Below are 22,282 nucleotides of genomic sequence, written 5' to 3' on the forward strand. Positions count from 1 at the left end.
TTTGTTTTTTAAGACATTTTGAGAGTTTTCCTGTTCTATGAGCATATTTCCACTTATTATTTTCATAACATCCATCTTTTGAATTTCTGTCATATATTCTTCGGTTATATCTTCAATCCTTTCTTTAATCTGATTTATTTCTTGGTCTTTGTCTATCTGTACATCTGTATACCTTTTCTTTTTACCCCTTTGTCTGTGCTCTCAATCTGTTCCAAAATGTATGTTGTAATTTGTGTTGTAATTCATGATTGCTTTCTTTATAGATCTTGTACATGGGTATTGCCTCGTTTGCTCCCTCGACAGCATTAGAAGCAGGTTCTCTCTCTCTCTCTCTCTCTCTCTCTCTCGCACACACACAATTTTTAATAACAGAATAACATCTGACACAGAGTGGAATAATATTAGTTGATATATGTTCGGTGTAAAGCCAGTCAAACTATATGAACATTGTCAGTATGAATCATTGTGTATGCGATAGGGAGGAATTCACTGAGCTGTTTCAATTGTAATAGTTAGATGCATACATCTAAAATATTACTATATATGTAAGCGAGATATATTCTGTGCTTATAATATATGTAAATGAGATATAATCTATACATATCAATTACGATAGGTTTAACGGAACATTCAAAAAGTTCTCAACTGATTGCATCAATCACTTTATCTAACTGAGCTTAACAAATTCAGAAACCATATTTAATTAAATTATTTTTGTGTTTTAATGATCACTATGTGTATTGGAATTTTCTACATTTTACCAGTGACTGGATTTCCCACGTGGGCGACCATAATAACAGTTGGTCTTGTATCTACGTTCTACACGTTTCTGGTAACTTCTGATATCCCATTTTATTTACCTACCCCCGCTATCTTAAAGCTTTTTTTATATATATCTAAATACATATTATATTTACTTACATGAAACGTTTAATATTACATTTTTTCAATTGATTTAGTTATGGATTCATTGATGTCGTATGCACTGCAATATCTAACAACGGATATAACCATATATCCACTCTGTTATTAAAACAATATTGTTATAAAATAAAATTGTCATAAAATAACATATCTCAGTCACCTGATAAAACTCTCTCTCTCTCTCTCTCTCTCTCTCTCTCTCTCTCTCTCTATATATATATATATATATATATATATATATATATATATATATATATATATATATATATATATATATATATATATACTGGTACGTTCATGATTGGCTGGTGATGAGAATGTATATCTAAACACTTGGGTGGGGGTAATTTAGAGGAAGGTTCGATATTTTTGCACACTAAAAATGTAGATGTATTTTTAAAAGAAACTAAAGATAGGTACATTTTATACGTCTCTTGAAGTCTATGGAATTCTATGACATTATATGACATTCGGTGTAACAGTCCTAGAGGAAAACTGTATTTCTATGAAATATGATTTGCAACTACACTGCCAGTAGATATTATCCGTTTCCTTGAGAGTTGTTACATTTACAGTTGAATAAACTTTTTCAATGCAAATGTAGACTTTTTAACGCAAATATTAATATATTGTGATATTTCGAGAATTTACACTAATTATTATGTACACGTTGTGTAATTTTCATAAACCATACCTGTTGATACATAATCAAATATCATTTGTGTCAAGGACTTTTAACTGTCATCGATCACTGAGCGAACAGTGACGATAAAAAATCCAAGTGACATGTACTCATTATTTATTGTACTTAAGGGACAAAGTTATAGGACTAAGATGTCTCTCTCAATTTCATGCTTGTATATTATTCTCTTCTGTGATGTTTGATCCAGTCTTATTTACACAAATCTTGAAGATGTGCAAACAACATACGTCCATATCGACACAGAAACAGGATAGCAGGCAGAGGAACTGAAAGAAATAGATGGATAGACAGCCAAACACATAAATAAATAGATATATAGACCTATAAACGCAGAGATGGATAGACAAATGTATAGACATACAGCCAAACACAGAGATGGATTTACTAAACATTCAGAAAAACAAATAGACAGATTTCGAGTATTTAATGTGAACTAGATTTTACAATCCTGAAAGGATGTATTCATAAACAAATACACAATGAAATAGAAAGAGAAACACAGAGAGAGATTGATACTTATAGAGACAAATAAACAAAGATAAATAGACAGGCATATAAACCCACAGATAAACACAGACACAAACAAATATATAGATTCTAAATGGTGAATCTGAACTATTTGTGCATGTTTTAAAATCAATGGTTTTATTTATATAATTTCCTCGAATTAATTTTTGAATATTTGCAAGTAAATACGTAAATTCTGTTTAAGATATACGACTTTGTGGTACAAAAATTTTATTGTAAAAGGACTGTAATGTTCATCTTAGAGATTTGCATATGTCATGTCCAACACAGAAACAAATTTCATCACATGAACCACTTATTCAAAGATAGGACTGTGTTTTTTTTAGATCTCTCTCTCTCTCTCTCTCTCTCTCTCTCTCTCTCTCTCTCTCTGGTTGTTGTCGAGGTCATGATGGGACTACGTGGTTTAAGATGTAAACATTTTTGTTTTATTTCTTCGAGTAAAATGATTGGTTTTCGTCATCGCTACACTGGGTGTATGTGATTTTTTAACAAGTAAATAATTTCGGCAAGGTTTTGGAACATGATCACGTGACTCCCCCCTTTGCGTTTTAGAATATGATATAACTTTGTTTCGGAGAGATATTCTAAGTAGCTATTCTTTTTTATACTGGAAGGTGTTGTGTCGTTTGGAGTTATTTCAAATTACTTGGATTCAAAAGGATTAATTCATTTTTTTATTGGAAAATACGTGTGCTCATTTGAAATTATTGAACAAGGATATTTTTTATAAAAATTTATTTAGATTTCAAAAACCGGAGTGATGTTTCTTGTTTCTACAAGGAACTGTTAACTTCAACACTACATGTTACAGCATACGTCATCGTCATCCATTTTGGATTCTTTCTCGGGACTCGAACTTGAAATCAGTAGAACATTTTGTTATTAGGACTTCTAAAATTGTATCTGTGGATAATTCTTGGATAATATTTGGATTTTATTCTATAAAACTGTAAGTTCATATTTTTTTATTTGTACAGAATTTTTCCAGAGAAATAAATTATTATATTTTTCAAAGCTTGCTGTTTGCACTCTTTCTTGTGTTACTGTTTATTCGAGCCTAAACACGTAACATACGAATATCTATATAAGAATATCTATCTATCTATATATATATATATATATATATATATATATATATATATATACATACACACACACACACACACACACACACACATATATATATATATATATATATATATATATATATATATATATATATATATATATATATATATATATATATATATATATATATATATATATTGATTGATTGGCCATATTACTTTTATCGCTCATTAGCGATAACACTTTTGGAACTGCTTTATCTACTTAGGAAGTATATCTGCCATTATGTATCGTATTCAATTTTATATTGTCATCATATTTAGACCTATTTTATCTCTCTGCTCATTCTTCATATGTACCGTCAGGATGAAACACGTTTTAAACCGTGTCAAGACTGCGGACTCTAGCATACATGTATGTAGGAAATAACAAGGTACTGTAATAAATGTCTAAAAGTAAACCAGAAACAAGAAGAAGAAAAACAAGCTTCAAGTATCAATTTTCATAATTAGTTTTCCCCATCAATTATGCAGATTTCAGTGGCTAACATAAATGAGCTGTATTCTATATTAAGTCTCATATATACATTTTGGTATGACTGTTATACTCAGTGTCAAACGGGACACATTTTGTAAGAGCTCTTGATTACATATAGTATTGCTGAATTAATGATATTAACTGTCATCTCAAACATAATCATGTCAGAAAAACGATAGAGAAATCAGGCTTTCATCAGTGTTGATTCCAAACCGAAATTACGTGGCAGGCGAAATTTGCGTGCATCGTCGGTTACCGAAAATACTACCAGCTTGCCAATACACACAGTTCACATCTAAATGCAGAAGTTAAGAAATATAGAGACGAAAAGTATTCTACGTAAACTCACAATCATTAAAATCTGATGTTTGACGATGTTACGCCATGAAGCCTGTTGGACCGTTATGTCATGATTATCATCAAGTAGCCCACCCCAGCGTTGTTCACTGTATCAATTCTCGTAAGAAACATGTAAACAAAAATAAAGACCCCTTCATTTTAGTATGAAAACACTTACTAAATTCACAGAATAAACATTCTGAAACATTACATGTACAATCTAAATTTGAATAAAAAGGCGCTGTCCTAAACCTACTTCTTTTACCTCGATATAGTATTGCATCTGTTATTAACAATAACTCTGACTGGAGAAAATAAACCATGCAAATCGAAAGTATTTGCCTAAAATATTTATAATGCAGGGAAACTGATTTTGCCTCATGCTCAGATTTCCTACATGGAACATCTTAAAGTTTAACATCTGTGAAACATATTTTTGGTTAAGACTTGAATATATGATGACACCAGAGCATCGTTTTGAAAAAAATGCATTTTTCTATGTATATTGAAATTATTTTGTGTGTTTGACTCATGTCGGTGAATGAGTATAAAATATTTGCTTACCTGACTACTGTCATGTTTGCTTTTAAGATATTTACGAATATTTCAGTTCAGGACCTAACCTCGATTACGACCTTAGAATGTTCTGAAAGTGAACTTGTTGACAATATTTTGGACTTCCATTAGTTTTTCAGAAACTGCTAATGCATCATAGTCATGTGGGGATGCATATAGAAGTATTTTTATAAACAAAATATTCATTCATATTTTAATATCAGTCTTTGGGAATCTATGACCAGAGTTTGAAGTTGTGTTCAATTATAATTTGATAGGAGTTATTTATTTAAATTATCCATTTGGAATTACAAAGTGCTAATTGACTTTTTGGAGAGAAAAAAAAAAACACTACTTTGCAATTATTGAGGACTCATTGAAAAACTTTTTTGTTATATCATTGTGATGCATTAAAACATTCAAGACTATTGAAATTCATTCGGATCATTCTATACTTGTGGACATGTGATAGAACATTTAGGATTATGTGCGATTCAATTCACAATAATGTTAGTTCCTCTTCAAATTTAAATTTGTAAGTTAGAGAATTAATTTATTTGTTGATTTTACTAAACGTGATGGTTTTGCTTTTTTCTGTAACATAATTTAAGGCCACAGATTTTAGTCGTAACAATTTAATATTGCACAATTACTTTGTTATAAACACACACACAAACACACACTTACACGCGCGCGCGCACGCGCGCACACAAACACAGAAATGCATCCTGATATAAAAACCTCTCCTTTTCAACAATGACGTAGTTTACATTAAACTGATGACGTCAATTAACTTAATTCAAAAAATATTTTGAAAGCATAAGAGCATCTTTGAGGATGATACTAAAGTGCTAAAAAGAGTAAGAAAGAAGATATTACTGATTATCTGTTGCATGAAAATATATTTCTATATATATACCGAAAGACGGACCTGTTGTATGGAACCATATTTCTGTGTATGTACCGACATAAGGACCTGTTGTATGGAACCATATTTCTGTGTATGTACCGACATAAGGACCTGTTGCACGGAACCCTATTTCTGTTTATGTACCGACATAAGGACCTGTTGTATGGAACCATATTTCTGTGTATGTACCGACACAAGGACCTGTTGTATGGAACCATATTTCTGTGTATGTACTGACATAAGGACCTGTTGTATGGAACCATATTTCTGTGTATGTACCGACATAAGGACCTGTTGTATGGAACCATATTTCTGTGTATGTACCAACAGAAGGACCAGTTGTATGAAAATATATTTCTATATATGCACCGACAGACGGATCTACTGAATTAAACTATATTTCTATTCTGTGTATGTACCGACAGGGGGATCCGTTGTATGAAAATATATTTCTATATATGTACCGACAGACGGATCTGTTGAATGAAACCATATTTCTATATATGTACCGACAGACGGACCTGTTGTATGGAACCATATTTCTATATATGTACCGACAGACGGACCTGTTGTATGGAACCATATTTCTATATATGTACCGACAGATGGACCTGTTGTCTAAAACTATATTTCTATATATGTACCGACAGACGGACCTGTTGTATAAAACTATATTTCTATATATGTACCGACACAATGACCTGTTAAATGATAACATATTTCCATATATTTAACAACACACTGACCAATAGACGCTTTCTATATAGTTTTGTCTTCATGTTAGCTGGCACATGTAAATTAAATGATTTTCATGTGCATGTAATTTTTGTACGTTTCCAATATATTTTAAATATGTGATGCATATACGTTTTCAGATGCGTGGTAATATATGTGCTTTACGTATCTGAGTTAAATATGTTCAAAATGAAGTATAAGATACATAAAATGTGTCAACTGTTATAATCCTCATATGCAAGTTTTGGCTATGATTTACCATATTAACTTTATTCATATATTTAGGGTGGGATGAAAGCTGTGGTCTGGACAGATTTCTTTCAGTCTCTAGTGATGATTGCTGGACTCCTCGCCATTGTCATACAGGTTTGATCACTTTGAATGCTTCGTAGTGTACATGGTCACACTGATTTTTGAACTAGTAATATATTTCTAAAAAGTACGTACCATTTTTAAGAGGGCTCGATATCTTAACGAAAACCTTAACGTTCTGTAGCACAATGTTATTATGGTTGATAATTTAGACGACCGCTATTCATTGCGTTCCATAGCACCCATCAGTACAGGAGCAGTCCAACATGGAAGCCTTAGTAAGCTGTTACGGTCTATTGCATCCATCAAAACAGGACTAGTCAAACATTGGAAGTCTTTGTGTAGCTGTTACTGTCTATCGCAACCAACAACGCAGGAGTAGTCCAACATCGGAAATCTTTGTACAGCTGTCATCGTGTCACTGTCTACTGCAGCCAGCAACACAGGAGTAGTCCGACATTGGAAATCTTTGTACAGCTGTCACTGTGTCACTGTCTAGAACAACTAACTACACAGTAGTCCAACATAGGACATCTTTGTACAGCTGTCACTGTGTCACTGTCTACTGCAACCAATACCACAGGAGTAGTCCAACATTGGAAATCTTTCTACAGCTGTCACTGTGTACCTGTCTACTGCAACCAACAACACAGGAGTAGTCCAACATCGGAAATCTTTGTACAGCTGTCATCGTGTCACTGTCTACTGCAGCCAACAACACAGGAGTAGTCCAACATTGGAAATCTTTGTACAGCTGTCACTGTGTCACTGTCTAGAGCAACTAACTACACAGTAATCCAACATAGTACATCTTTGTACGGCTGTCACTGTGTCACTGTCTACTGCAACCAATAACACAGGAGTAGTCCAACATTGGAAATCTTTGTACAGCTGTCACTGTGTCACTGTCTACTGCAACCAACAACGCAGGAGTAGTCCAACATTGGATATCTTTGTACAGCTATCACTGTCCACAGCACTACAGATATACATAATAATCAAATTTAACAACGTAAATACCGACTGAATCTGTATCTTATATATCGAGGTTATTTCAGAGATAAACCGACCGGAAATCACTAATGTCGCATCTGAAAAAGATTATTGACTTCGCATTCATCCCTATCACTGTCAATACAGTGACTAGTGTAATCCTTTAACATCAATCTTTTGTTTATTTTTTGGGAAAAATAAATATACTAACAAATAGTTAAGCATTCATTTCACCAAGTTTCTGACTTTTATTGAAGACATTTAGGACATTATTGAGAATAGAATTTAAGATAAATTATGAATATGGTTCGAATAATTCGTTTGGTTAACTTAACAGAAACAGGGTTTAACCTGTATGGTAAAACTGTGAAGTAGACAAGGTTACGTTTTGAATCTTTTCAGAGGTATGCTAAAAAAGAAGTCCGATGTAAAGGTCATCATTCTGAATTTCCCTCAAGTACATGCTTATTGTACTTGATCGAACGTTAAAGATTGTTATATCCCAACCTGTATCTCATCTGAATTCAAACAGTCTTTTTAGCAATGTACAATCTGCATATTGCCCTTGCTACAGTACTGAGACTACTCTTCTAAAAGTAGTTAATGACATTCTCTCTGCTTTGGATAGCGGAAAGATTACAGTCCTCACCCTCCCTGATTTAACTGCAACATTTGACACAATAGACCATGATAAATCACTTCACCATCCCCAGCATGTATTTGGCATTCATGATACAGCCTTACTGTGGTTCACGTCCTACTTGGTTAACAGGACATAAGTTGTGTCTGCAAATGGAATACACTCCAGCCCAGTTAATCTATGTTGTGGTATTCCACAGGACCTGTTCTCTTCATTCTATACACTCAGCCTATATCAAATGTCATGGATCTCATTTGGTTAAACTGTTGGTTGTTGAATCATTAATCGTCGTAGTCTATCTCAAATTGACTGAACCACTTGAAATCCTAGATTTTTAAATCTATTAGCAGCAACGTTTTTTGACTTGTGAGGACTATTCCACAAGCATTTTTGGTGCGCCTGTAAACAATCCATGGACAATATCATTAAAATGATTTACGTGATACGTCATGTGTGGCAGCTCCTCTACTCATCGATCGAGCCTGAGGCTTTATAACTAACACTGATTGAATCACTGAGTAGAATAACCTGAGTAGCGGCCTTAATTCTGACGATGCATAGAACAAAATCGTAACTGGCACCGTCTAGTCATGCATTTAAAGTTCGTTACTTTGAAGAAATCTCGTTAATATCTTTAAGCCAAACGAAAGACTGTACTTACGGATGACTGTGCAATACCAGCCGCATTCTCCTGATATTTAATGGAGATGGTACAGCTGGTTGTGGCCTAACGTGTTTGAATGAAATATTAGAGTATTTTTCTTTCATCAATATAATTCTCTTTCAGGAAATGATAATGACAATGTTCAAGGTGGCGCAACCGTCTGATAAAAAATGCTAATGAATTATTGATTGAAAATACTCAAAATGGCCGATATAAGAGTTTAGGCCAACTACGATAAATTCGCAAAGACGCCAATGCAATCTCGATCGTGTTAGCTTCCCTAGCCGCAATAGTATATAATTTTTAATTTTTAATTCTAGTCTCGTTGATCATATTGCAATCATTGAGGGAAAACTCGGAGTAATATTCGCAACGGCACGCAGTATTGATTTTGCTTAAAACAGAAAGTGATTCAGAATTCGTCGCTGATGTGTGAAATTTGTTCGTCGCTGAAATGACCGAATTCTTCAACAATTTTATGCACAAATGGAAGAACCATTTCACGGTCGGTTATGGTTTTGGTGAGCAGCCGCTGAGAAATCGATAACTTCTGGTACTTTGTTACCTGCGTGAACGCAGCCAACACATGTGTCCAATCTATCCGCAAGGTCATTTATGTCACAAAGTTTACCAAGACATCAAGACCTTCTCATTTCTTTGATTCTTGTATTTTCTTTGCCTCACATACTTTCTTTAGATGTTCTTACATTTGAGAAAGTTTTGCCGATAAAAGTGATATACCAGACTCAAAGCTCAGTCATGGGGCTGCTCCAGCATGGTTAGCCACAAAAGCGTTATGGCAAATTTACCTGCCAGTGCCAAGAAAGATTTTTCGTGGTAGATTTGATATGAAAACACCTAATGAAATTAATCAGATTTATCTTGTATTTCTTCCACATGATTCTGTCAAGGGACCCACCAAGGCTATTGCAAGATGATCCAGTAGAACATTTCTTAGATCTGTTACTGCACTGTAAACGTAATTTCGTGTGCAGAATTATGTTGGACATGTTAATATACATTGTGACCAGTCTCAGTTGAGTACTCCAGTTTAGATAATATTTGAAGCTTGTATAATCCATTTAGAAACAGGTGCTTGTGTCACATTTTTTTGGCTGCTCTATACATCAATTCAGTGCATTAAATATCAATATGACTCGGCAACACACAAGGCAGAACAATTTTCTCAGATTTTATGATCAAATCTTGAGATAAAACAGTGCTGTAACATTTAAGGTTTTGCAATTCTTTCAGTCAGCTTGCGAAATTGTCGCCAGTCCGCCCCACAGATGCCAACTGATTTACGGCGGACTGGGGCAAACCATATTAAGTCGGACAAGCTGGATTATGAGGTATATCGGGCAATTTTAATATACAAGTGGTATATTTTATAATGTTAAGATAAATAATAGAAACCAAGTGACAAATAAATAACGTGAATTATTTCGGGTGAGATGAGAAGATAAATAACTCGCACTGAGCCTATGTTCAATAGCCAATTGAGACTACAGTTCAAAACTCTTTTGCGTCATTTTGATATCTGATGACACACGGTACTTCCGATTAAATAAAGTGAACAGGCATAGGTGTGTGTTGCCTCGAAAGCACCATAGTCTCAAAGGACAGCCAAGGAAAACAGAAATATTCAAAAGGAAAAAGACAAATAAAACTAGAGAGATGTCTGAAAATATAGTTGGATTACATAATTCGTTTGGAATATAGAAAAAGGATACTGGTTAAGACCACTGCAGTGCTGTTAACTGTACAGCTGCAATCTGCTGCAGTGGAAGCATCTGATCCAGTTACAGCAATCCACTGTCGGAACTCATCCTTCCGCAGACCTAATATCATGGGAATCTGCACTATGAATACCAGAGCCTCATCTTTGAAGACTATGTCTTGTTCTGATATTGTCATTGATGACAAGTCAATGGATGATGATCCGTATTCTTCCTCTGACATTGATTAAGACCTTTCGTCAATGGTAAAAAAAATTGCTGATACCCAGCCTCCATATGAGTTGTGTACGGATCTGTATCAGCCTTCACAGTAATCATCATTGTCATGGTTAGTAAACAGTTACCATGTTAACAAGAATTTAATAAATTTAATAAATTTGACTAAATTATAATTTTAGCCTATATGGCATTTGTTCTTTATTTTTATATGATATTTATTATCCTATTTTGTGTTGTTCTTCATTTTCTTTATTTTCCGTGTTTTATTACAAACATGACTTAACTAAGCACATATTTTCATGTCTACCTGCATTTGCCATTGAGTCGTTGTCTTCTTATTTGATAAAATATAAGACCAGTTGGTTATGGACAGGACTAGCAACATTTGTTTGTAGGAGGAAGTTGCAATGTAGTTCAAAGTATGAGAGTAATTTTTGCTGTTAAATAAATTTGGACTTTATAAGTTAACCGGCTTGACATGGTGCCTTGGAGTGATGGCGGATGATGCTCTTGGTTGTATGCAGGAACGTATGACCACACTAGGTGGAACTGCCTTCACTGAATTTGCTTTAACAAAAAGAACAAGTGGAGTTGTCCTATTGCATTATGCACCTAGAATATTTGGTGTAATGATGTTTGTATAAATGTGTTTTGCAATATTGAACGTAAAGTATTTTCGAATATAGATAATTCAGCTTCAGTGGCAAAATTGAGTAGTCCAAATAATCATAATTATATCACCTATTTATATGCAGTTCCTATTATTAATTTGGACAGGGTGCCATTCGTGCCGGTGGACTTGAGAAGGTGTGGCAAGTCAACTATGATTGGGGCAGGATTCAATTCTTTGAGTGAGTGCGTCTTATTTATTTAACGCATTTGCGTATAAATGACCCCTATCCCGTTTGTCACTTTATAAATTACTAAATCTGTATAACATTGCCACGTTTCACACTTTTTTATGAAAACTTTTAATCCTTTAATATTTTCTTATCTAGTTCTACCTGTTCCGCCATAAAAGCAATGATTTTAGATCGAGTTGTCAGAGCGTGGTGACAGTATAAGATTAATTCGAATAATAGATTCTAGTCCTGGGGTCACTGTGATTCTCTGTTGTATTCTGCGCATAGGAAACTGTTAAAGAAATCAATTATCCATACGAAAAGTGGCCATTACATTGACAAAATGTATAAAAGTAGAAGCTAAGACTACAAGCTAAAATGGTTTAGCAGCCATTCGGAATCTGATTAACTGTTTGGCCTAATTACTTAAATGATACTGTGACTAACAGGTGAACTTGTTATATGATTAACCAACTACAAATGTCAATTTAGTGTTGATTTAGTAAATTAGGCTACGCCCAACAAAAGATCATCTTTTACATTTTTTGATACTTTCATAAGGGTTAGTCTAAATAATTACAAAGTTCTACCCACCTGACTTATTACAGTTTATTTTGTAGAAAATGCTAACTATTGTTTCTAACCACAAACGACTGAATTTCAAACTCAGTCTTTAATATGCAATTAAAATAAAAGAACTAAACATCAGCAGCAATGTTATATCGATCTGTGACGTATTTTCAGCTTCAATCCTGATCCAACACAAAGGCATTCCTTCTGGTCTCTCCTTGTGGGTTCATCGGTGGGATGGATGTCTACATACGGTGTTAACCAGGCCAGCGTACAGAGATATAGCGCCTTGTCCACACTACGTAAAGCTAAAAGGTGCCTTGATTATACACTGTATTACACAATACCCTTCTAAAACTTCATAATGCACCATTCAGATTATATTGAATTAAAGATTATTTAACATTAGCAATATATTACAAAACTTCTTTATTGCAATATTTATCTCATGGCGAGCTGGTCTTTGTCGTGAAGAGGGAGAAGTGATAATAAAATGTGTATAATTTTAACTTTTTATCGCTATCGTTCTCGAACCAGGTCCAGTTACCCACCATTTGTCAAAATTTAAAGAAATCTAAAATTAGATATAAAAATGGTCCCGAATGAACAGTCCGCGTGAAAATGAAAAAGAAATGTATCCCGAACACACATGGATTTCTATCGGTCAAGTTTGTGCCATTTTTCTATGTAGAGCTGGGTACCACGATAAATTTTGCTCCCTGGTATAACGTATTTTTTAACATATCACGATACGTATAGCACGGCATACCAGAATTGCATTAGGATCCAACAATTTAATTGTATGTGGAAGAAGTCTGGGATTTATTTTATTTTGTTTTCACATTTCCAGCTCTCAAAAAAAGCTGGGAAAATATATTGTTCTAGTTTAAAGCAAAATAACAACGTATTATGTCAATTATATTATTTTGCAATAAATTTTATTGAGATAACAGAAAATAAAAGTATCTCAGCTCAAAAGAAGCTCGCTGCTCACTCCCCCCTTCCCTCCAAAAAATGGAATGGTCATTACCTTACACGTACAGTTTGTTACGTATATGCTAACTCTTGTATACGTTGCCATCTAAAGAACCTACGAAAAGTAGGATGATTAAGTTTATACTATCGCCGACACCATGTAAAAGGCATTGTGCTGAGATGAGAGTGACAATAACTACCAAAGTACCGATAGAAGGAAAAAATACTGAGGGAGGTACCACCGGAAACGAACACAGATCGTCTGTCTTTCAGTCAATCTTGATTCAGCAAAAATAAATTACCTGGAACTCAATCAGGGTTGTATGAAGAAAGTAGCAAAGTCTGGATTCTGTGCTCCAAAAAATGCCACAACGGCGGATTTATGCCCCAATGCGTGGACATTGGGTAGAAAGATACCTCGGGTATCGGTGCGCAAAGGGATAGTTCGGTTCTACATCTGTTGGCAACACTTTGGCAATCGAGTGACACTAGCAGAGTCATTACCATGTGATTTGGACGACTGGGCCTTTAGCATTGAAAAGCAATGCGCATAAAACTCTCTTGATAGTCTGATTTAGTGATTGGTGGTCTCTAATCCTTTTCTCCGATTCAAACATTATTGTTTCTCTTCCGTCGGGTTCAGAAAAGAAAATCCATATTTCATCTCCTGTGTTTATCTCATTTAAATGTGTTTGGTCGCTCTATTCATATTTGGCGAGTAGCTGTTTGGCTTTATCAAACCAAAAGCTGTTTCTGAATATCAGTCAACAAATGCTGAGTTCATCTTGCAGAAATCATTCTGAGCTTCAGATGTTTCATCGGTATATTGAAAACAGCTGACGAATTAATGTCTGCTATAATAAAATAGAAATACCTTTCACTGTTCATTGAAGATCTCCATAATTTTACCCTTTACATCTGCCACTTCCCTCTCACCGACGGTCTTCTAGAAAGTGGTCATACTCCATCGATTCGTGGCAATCTTTAAAACGATTTGAACACCTCAAAATTGCGGGATACAACAAAATATTACATTCGTAAACTGTATTCAAGTCAGCTTTGATATTAGTCGGAGAAGTACGCTTAGTGAAACCGGACCTGATAGCAAGCTCTTTCCTCAGTAGTAGAATTATTTTCCTTTTCCTACATTTTGCGTCACTGCCTATGCCTATGTTATGTCACACTCTCTCTCTCTCTCACACACACTATATATATATATATATATATATATATATATATATATATATATATATATATATATATATATATATATATATATATATATATTAGGCGTAATGCACGTGCAGTTGCAGAACATTTTATACAATTTGTTTTCTTCGATCCGCGTTAGATTTATCGACAGGTTCAGTGAAACAAAATTGTGATAGTAAAGTATTCGAAACTTTTCAAATACCCCCTGTATTCTTGTTCTGTTAGTTCCTGTACTTCTTGTTAGCTCCATTGTGAAGAAATATTTTCTGTTTTTATTTAACCTTCTTCTACCGAGAACAGGTACTTGATATGATCAACGTTACATGGTGCTACAAAGTCAGGTCTGGTTAGTGATAAACATGTTTTACATCAATAAACGGAGGCCTTCTTCCCCCTGTTTTAGTACTCTCAGGATATATAAGTATACAATACTGCATGCAGCTTTAAAGAGTGCGCTAAAACGAACATGTTTTCATCATACAGTGCAGTTTTGCTGAACATCATTGGCTTCATAATCTTAGTGACTGTGACGTGTCTGGCTGGAATTGTCATGTTTGCTTACTACGTCAATAAAGGTTGCGATCCATGGAAAGGTGGAATCGTGGCTAATCCAAATCAGGTGAGGGGATTTGTAGTGATGCAAATTTTTCTGATCTCTCTCTCTCTCTCTCTCTCTCTCTCTCTCTCTCTCTCTCTCTCTGCCGAAATTCGAGCAGGAAGATGTATATCAATCAAAAAGTATATAAAAACTCGAAGTGCTGTAGCTCCTAAAGTTTGATCCAAAACAATAGCTGCTATATATCCAACCTCTTTGGATTCTAAACTTACTCTTAGGAACAGACGAATGCTTCTTTACAAATTATTTATTTATTTGTTTCTTTATTTTGGTGTGTGGTGGTGGTGGTAAATTTATGCCTGGAGTTCGCCATTACATATTTAGTGTCAAAACTTAACTTCTTAAACTCTTGAGACCTGATCGTCTTAAATTTGTCAAATTTAAGATACACCAAACAGATATCTTAAGTCTAGAATTGACGTTGAACCCCAATAGGCCTATATTTATTATAGCCACACAATAATGAATTGGATTAGCATTTTAAATAAGGGGGCAATAATAATAAATCTCCCATTTAATTTTGAGTTATTCTCTTCATCTTTCAACAGTTGATACCTCATTTTGTAATGGAGGTTCTCGGATACCCAGGATTGCCGGGTCTTTTTATCTCATGTCTCTTCAGTGGAGCTTTGAGGTTAGTACTATGTCATAATCACAATCTACTTACACATGCGCAGACATAGAAATGGCAGTCACCTTCCTTTTCTCATGACATTGAGACGAAGACACTCGCTTTTCTTCGATGTGATTTTGAATTAGTTACTTTATATCAAAATACACCCCGTTAAAATTTCAAAAGAATGGACAATATAGAATCAAATGTACAATGGAAAACGAATTTAGTGCTTGAAAAATATTTTTTTCAAATGCATTTTTATAATGAGGCTATTCCCATACAAATTTGTGTAAGCATCACTAATCAGTTTTATTTCTTGTTGAATTCCGTTCCAGAATAACGCCTTTGAGAATTTATTCTTTTGCCTTTCTGAAATGATTTGTTGATAGCAATCGTTAAAACTTTGCTTGAAACATGAAGAGAAAATTATATTATATACACAATGGTTTGAAGCTGACGTGAATTGATCTCATATTGGTCATTTTTGAAGAAACAAATATTGTTTCGAGTGAACGTAGGGAATTGTTGGTTCAAGTATTAGAAAGTGCTGAATACTTTCCCCTCATTTTGCAATAACTTTATCGATAATTTCTCGGAATACTTTCGAGAACTCCATCTTTCCTTCTTTTTTAAACTTTCAGTACAATGTCGTCATGTCTTAATGCACTGTCAGCTGTAACATGGGAAGACATATTAAAGCCGTTCGTTGGGAATAAATCGGAAAACTACAAAACATGGGTAACGAGGATATTAGGTGAACCCCTATAATTTCATTATTTTTTTTTTCGCTTTATTTATTTATAAATTTGTTTATTTATTTATTTATTTATTTATTTATTTATTTATTTATTTATCTATCTATTTATTTATTACATTAATGCCTTGTATATTTAACGTCGATTATCAAAACAAGATCCTTATCCCTTACAGTTCTTGTATACACGCAAATAATGCGATTAGATCACCTTGAGGCTTCTCAAAAGAAAATCCACCTCGTATGTATTTAAACAGAATGATATGGTGTCAGTTGTTCACCGAACGATATTAACAACACTACTGCCTGCACTAACCGTTTGTTCCCTGTGTCTGTCTCTCATTTTGAAGGGTTCATTTCTGATATTTTAGCAAGTTCTTGACGGAAACATCAATAATATTACTAAGACAGCGTTAAATCTGCTTGCTTAGTCAATAAAACTGTCTATTCATCTGGCAAATCATTTTAAAAGCAAAGTTAAATCGAGAAAAACACTTTCTGTGAGTATTTTGCAGACTTCAACTTGTAATAGTTACGGCATTATCAGATCTTAAAGGGAGGTAACCCACTATGAGGAGTAGGTGATACCTTGTTAAAGGGACATGATTACTGTTGACAATTCACTCAAATTAAGTGACCGATCGATATATATATATATATATATATATATATATATATATATATATATATATATATATATATATATATATATATATATATATATATATATATATATATTAGCACAACAGGATTCAGACACAGAGCTATCTCCATGAGTTTAGAAAATAAAGTTTTCTAATAAACATTGTTATGTATGTTTGATTGAATTTATATTTGATTTAATTTAATTGTTTGTAAGTTTAAAAATCTTTTTTAAAAAAAACAATTAATTACATGTCAAAGTAATGTAATTTTACTTACTAGGAATTCGATATTTTCAAGAGATTAGTTTGACCCGACTGCTAGTCGTAAACACCGAACTTTGTATCATTTGCTGACCTAGTTATTGGCCTTGATTGAGAATCAAGTAAACAAATTCCTTTTTTAAAACTCCTTTTAATGAGTGAATGATAATAGTCACATCGAGGCTGTACTGGAATATGTGACCGTATACGTGTAGATACATTTTAACACATTCTGAAATCTGATCACGTGACCCTCATCCGGGAATCTGTTTTGCGCCTCAAGTTACTGTATAACCTTTGTTTATAGAGAAATTAGTCATCCGGGCTTCTAAACACAGGGACATAAAGGTTTTCCTTTTGTTGTGACTGTTTGGAGTTATATTTTAATTTTTATTCAAATTATTTGGATTCTAAAAGATTAATTCTTTATCCTGGAAATATTTAAGTGCTCATACAGAATTCTTGGACAAAGACTTTTCTTTAAATTTTATTCGGAAATTCAGACACCGGAATATTGTTTGTGAATCAGCAAAGAACTGTAGACACATCCGTAATATAAAGGTTACAGCATGCATCATCGCCTTCCATTTTAGATGTTTCGTCGGTACTCTAACTTGAATTTATTAGAACATTTCATTACTAGGACTTCTGGTATTTAGTTCGTCGATTATTTTGGAGTTATATTTGGATTTGATTCTTTAAACCTTAGTTTCTTATTTTTCATTTCTACATTATTTTTCCAGTGAAATAAATTTATTTGTTAAATTTTTCAAAGCTTGTCGTTTTGACTCCTGCTTTTGTGATTGTTTATTAGAGCCTAAACAAGTAACGTAGGAACAAAATCATGTAAAGTGAAAATTATGACAGTTTCCACATAGCGTATATTACTTCAATTAATGATTGTACCCAGATAATGCATGACTTTACATGCCGTCATTTGACAAATAATGTACTTGTGTAAGCAATGGCGGCTTCTAAAAAAATTCAGATGTGCTTTCTGATCAGCGACGAAGAAGGCTCTGCGTGTTCCTATTCATAAATAACCATTTAATCACCCAAAAACTCTCAATTATCCAAAATATTCTTATCTTTCCTGATGAATTCGGCTGATCGATTTTTTGCTCGAATGATGTATTTACTTATCTTTCGCGTGTGAAAAAATGCGAATGTCGTGCACTAGCAAAAATATATAAATTGCAGATTACATTGATTAGAGGTTTCAAAACACTTGGAAAAGACTTAATGGCGACTGACTGATTTAGTTGCTAAGTTGCAAAATTGCATTGGGAGACCATGATAAATATAAAGTCATGTCCACAAATCCAATGCTTACAATACTGTCCCAACAACATACGATCGCCGTGAATCCAGTGTCACTCTGACGAGAATTCTACGCGTGAGGCTGTCGGTCTAACCAATCAGAGCGGTCTTCACAATCAGTATGCTTTACCCTTCCCGAGGAAATCAGTAATATACTCAGCACATTTTCAGGCCTGAAAAAATCAGTAATAACAGTATACTCAACACCTTTTTAGGCCTGAAGAAATCAGTAATAACAGTATACTGGCCTCGAGTTTCATGTCTTGTTGTATAAGCAAATGAAGTTACAATGATATGTTTATGTGCACAGAAAACGAGTTGTCGAAGTTGAAGGTCTTACAAGTCAGACATGTCTTAGGAAATACCCGTTTTATAAGTGTTTTACATGTCAGAAATATCTCAGGAAATACCAGTTTTACAAGTGTTTTACATGTCAGAAATATCTCAGGAAATACCAGTTTTATAAGTGTTTTACATGTCAGAAATATCTCAGGAAATACCAGTTTTATAAGTGTTTTACATGTCAGAAATATCTCAGGAAATACCAGTTTTATAAGTGTTTTACATGTCAGAAATATCTCAGGAAATACCAGTTTTATAAGTGTTTTACATCTACATGTATGAAAGGGTTTCTTTCTAGATTTTATTTTTGCTCCAAGTTTCTATATTTGCAGCTTTAGAGCCTTAACTTTCTTTGGCGCCATGCAGTCACTAGTGTGCTGGCATGCCGTTGGAAGGGCTTATCTTCCAGAGTTTTCTTGCGTTCGAAGTATATATTTTCCAAGGCTTTCCTTTGTCCATTTAAGTTCTTCCTATTTATATTTCTAGAACTGTACCTTTAATTTGCGAATAATACATCTTTATAGACTGCGTATGTCACCCAATACATGATGTCCTCGCAATGACTTAAATAACTAGATCGTGCCTCAGATTACCCTTAATGAAATATTTGATTTCAGTCATTCTAGTATGTCATTTTCTTAGAAGATAGATCCCTTTTTATATCGTGCAGTTACGTCGAATTATTCTGTATGTTTTGCTTTGGTTTATTTCCTTTGTATATATTTTTTGATGCGGGTAGCGGCTACTGTGACACAAGAAACTAATAGTGAATTTTACCCTTGTCGAAAGATTTACAAGTTTGTAAATATAAAGCGTATGTATGTATGTATGTATGTATGTATGTATGTATGTATGTCTAAGAACAGTTAAAAATGTCTACATTACGATCCGTCTTACCTTAGTCTTTCAGCTGGGATTGATTGTAATGCTAACTTAAGTTATCCCAGTATTATGTGTATATACATTGGGGTTAAAAGATACCTATCTAGAGTAAAGACTTCAAGAGTTAAAGTACAGTATAGTGTTGGTATTTGCCAAAAACAAGTTGACGAATATAACAATATGGATCATGTCTGCCTCTGATTTATTATGAATCTTACATTGGATGAAATTAAGGATTAAAAAAAAATAAACAAAAGCAGGATATCTAACGCCTTACAGTTCACATTTCAAATACAATATACATTTTCAAAAAGTCAACAGATCGTGAAAATTTACTTTAAAATAGCGCAGGGTTTGACTCTGAGCAGCGAAATCATTACTGTATTTTGGAACAAAATCATTTGCGTGACGTCCTTTATGGTAAGTTTTGAATGGATAGCCATAAAAATGGACTATTCCAATGAAAACACTTCTCCCGGAAAAATATATATCTGCTACACTACCTGGTGTAAATAAACATTGAGGGTAAAATAGGACGACAGTCAAGTAATATGCAAGACTTTCAAATAAACGTTCTGCTCAATCCCACTTTTTAGGCCAGAAGAAATCTTAAAATTTAGCATATCGCATGTGATCGGTGACGTGCCTTCTTATTTACAATGGAAAGTCTTGATGTATATTTTTCCAGTTCTGGTGTACGGCGCGGCTGGTGTGGGCTTCGCTTTCATGGCACAGACACTTGGAGGGACGGTTTTACAGGTAAAATGTTATATGTTTACCATAAATATGTATTGAACTCCCCCACAAAAAGAACAGTAATGATTAAAACAACTATAAAGATGGTAAAGATAACAACGATGTCAAATACGACTATGTAGATCGCGACTGCAATGATTGTTATAATAATAGTACTACTACTACTACTACTACTAATAATAATAATAATAATAATTATTATTATTATTATTATTATTATTATTATTATTATTATTATTATTAAAATGGAAAGACAAATATTAAAAGGCAATTCCTGGTCTTGTGATTCCTAAACATCGGGTCTCTTGGATATAAACTACACAAGTTTCATTCACCGTTTGTTCCAAACCGATTGCAAATTTGAACTTTAGACTTTTGTATTTGTAGAAAAGATACAGATCAAAACATTCTAGAACTTTCACAAATAATACAGTTTGCTTTTAGACCCATGGTAAACGATCTTTTTTTTTTAAAATAAAAAAGCACTAACTTATATGTCATGTTTCTTTATACATGCAAAGGCTGTAAATAAAAACGAAACAAAATGCAAAACACGCACACAAAGGCTATACTATCAGCAATGTATTTTGATCTTAATTCTTTAATCCAAGGATTCGAATGGATTCTGTTGTATTATTGTCAAGTGTGTAAGGAAATTCATGAAAAAAGGATCTCTAAATCTTTTGTAAAGAAAACGTTTTAGTGAACAACGGGAACATGTAATTAGTTACTTACAATTTATTGCTGCTGATATTTGTAAACACAATCATTCTAGGCTTCGATCAGCTTCACCGGGGCAGCATCAGGACCTGTGCTTGGAATCTTTCTACTTGCCGGCCTTTTTCCATGGGCTAACTGGATCGTAAGTCCATGCTTGACGAATAACTTTAAAATGCAAATATCAGTTCTGTTTCCAATATTCGAAAGTGCCCGGTTTACTCAACGTCTTTCGGCGTTCCTTGTTATGACCATCATCACTACCAATTTCAGAATAATTTGAACGAAAGGTAAAATCTTAGAAGATATTTTACAGCGTTTTCTTTCAATGCTGGCTACACAATAACACAAGACATTAACAACACAAACGTCTATAAATCTGTCTCTTGCCTTTTATGAGTTTGTTAAATTAGCTTCCCAGTATGAAGAATAACGTTATCCTCTTCAGGGTTGTGTATCAGGGGGACTTATAGGCCTAGCCTTGCCACTGTGGATTAGTTTTGGAGCTTACAGCTTGCCAGCTGTAAAGACACACCTTCTCTTTCCGACTCAGAACTGCACATCGACAGCAAGTACCGTGGGGGCTACAGTAGCAAACACAACAGCAGCTGCCTATCAACTGTAAGTGTAGCGTTAAAGTAGTCTTGATCTATAGCCGACCACAATATTGTCGCATATTTGTTAAAAATTTCTTATTTCGCACTTATTGTCATTTGTTCTAATTTTGATTAATTGTTGAAGATTAAGCTTCCTCTTCGAACCTTTAAAACTATGTATGTTTTACAAATGAATCAATTATAAAAGGTAAACTTGTTTATGACATGGTCCGTAAAAATCTATCAAGATATCAAATTTTAAATCTTGACATAATAAAAGCATTAAATGCCTCCCTATCGCAAAGATGGA

General features: G+C 33.9%; 1 protein-coding gene across 2 annotated transcripts in view; it reads left to right on the forward strand.

The window, feature by feature from the left end:
- Positions 1 to 22,282, forward strand: part of LOC149794156 (sodium-coupled monocarboxylate transporter 1-like) — a 30,498-nt gene that overhangs the window by 4,005 nt on the left and 4,211 nt on the right. For both annotated transcript variants that reach the window (XM_089968248.1, XM_089968249.1), the window contains exons 4-14: positions 264 to 315; positions 765 to 832; positions 6,588 to 6,668; positions 11,647 to 11,720; positions 12,456 to 12,596; positions 14,952 to 15,087; positions 15,633 to 15,718; positions 16,342 to 16,454; positions 20,592 to 20,662; positions 21,435 to 21,521; positions 21,825 to 21,997. In XM_089968248.1, the coding sequence (XP_089824374.1) occupies positions 264 to 315; positions 765 to 832; positions 6,588 to 6,668; positions 11,647 to 11,720; positions 12,456 to 12,596; positions 14,952 to 15,087; positions 15,633 to 15,718; positions 16,342 to 16,454; positions 20,592 to 20,662; positions 21,435 to 21,521; positions 21,825 to 21,997 (1,082 nt within the window). The remainder of the gene's footprint in view (positions 1 to 263; positions 316 to 764; positions 833 to 6,587; positions 6,669 to 11,646; positions 11,721 to 12,455; positions 12,597 to 14,951; positions 15,088 to 15,632; positions 15,719 to 16,341; positions 16,455 to 20,591; positions 20,663 to 21,434; positions 21,522 to 21,824; positions 21,998 to 22,282) is intronic.

The sequence above is a fragment of the Sinohyriopsis cumingii genome, chromosome 8 (assembly GCF_028554795.1).
Source record: "Sinohyriopsis cumingii isolate HCF-2022 chromosome 8, ASM2855479v2, whole genome shotgun sequence".
Classification (NCBI taxonomy): Eukaryota; Metazoa; Mollusca; class Bivalvia; order Unionida; family Unionidae; genus Sinohyriopsis; species Sinohyriopsis cumingii.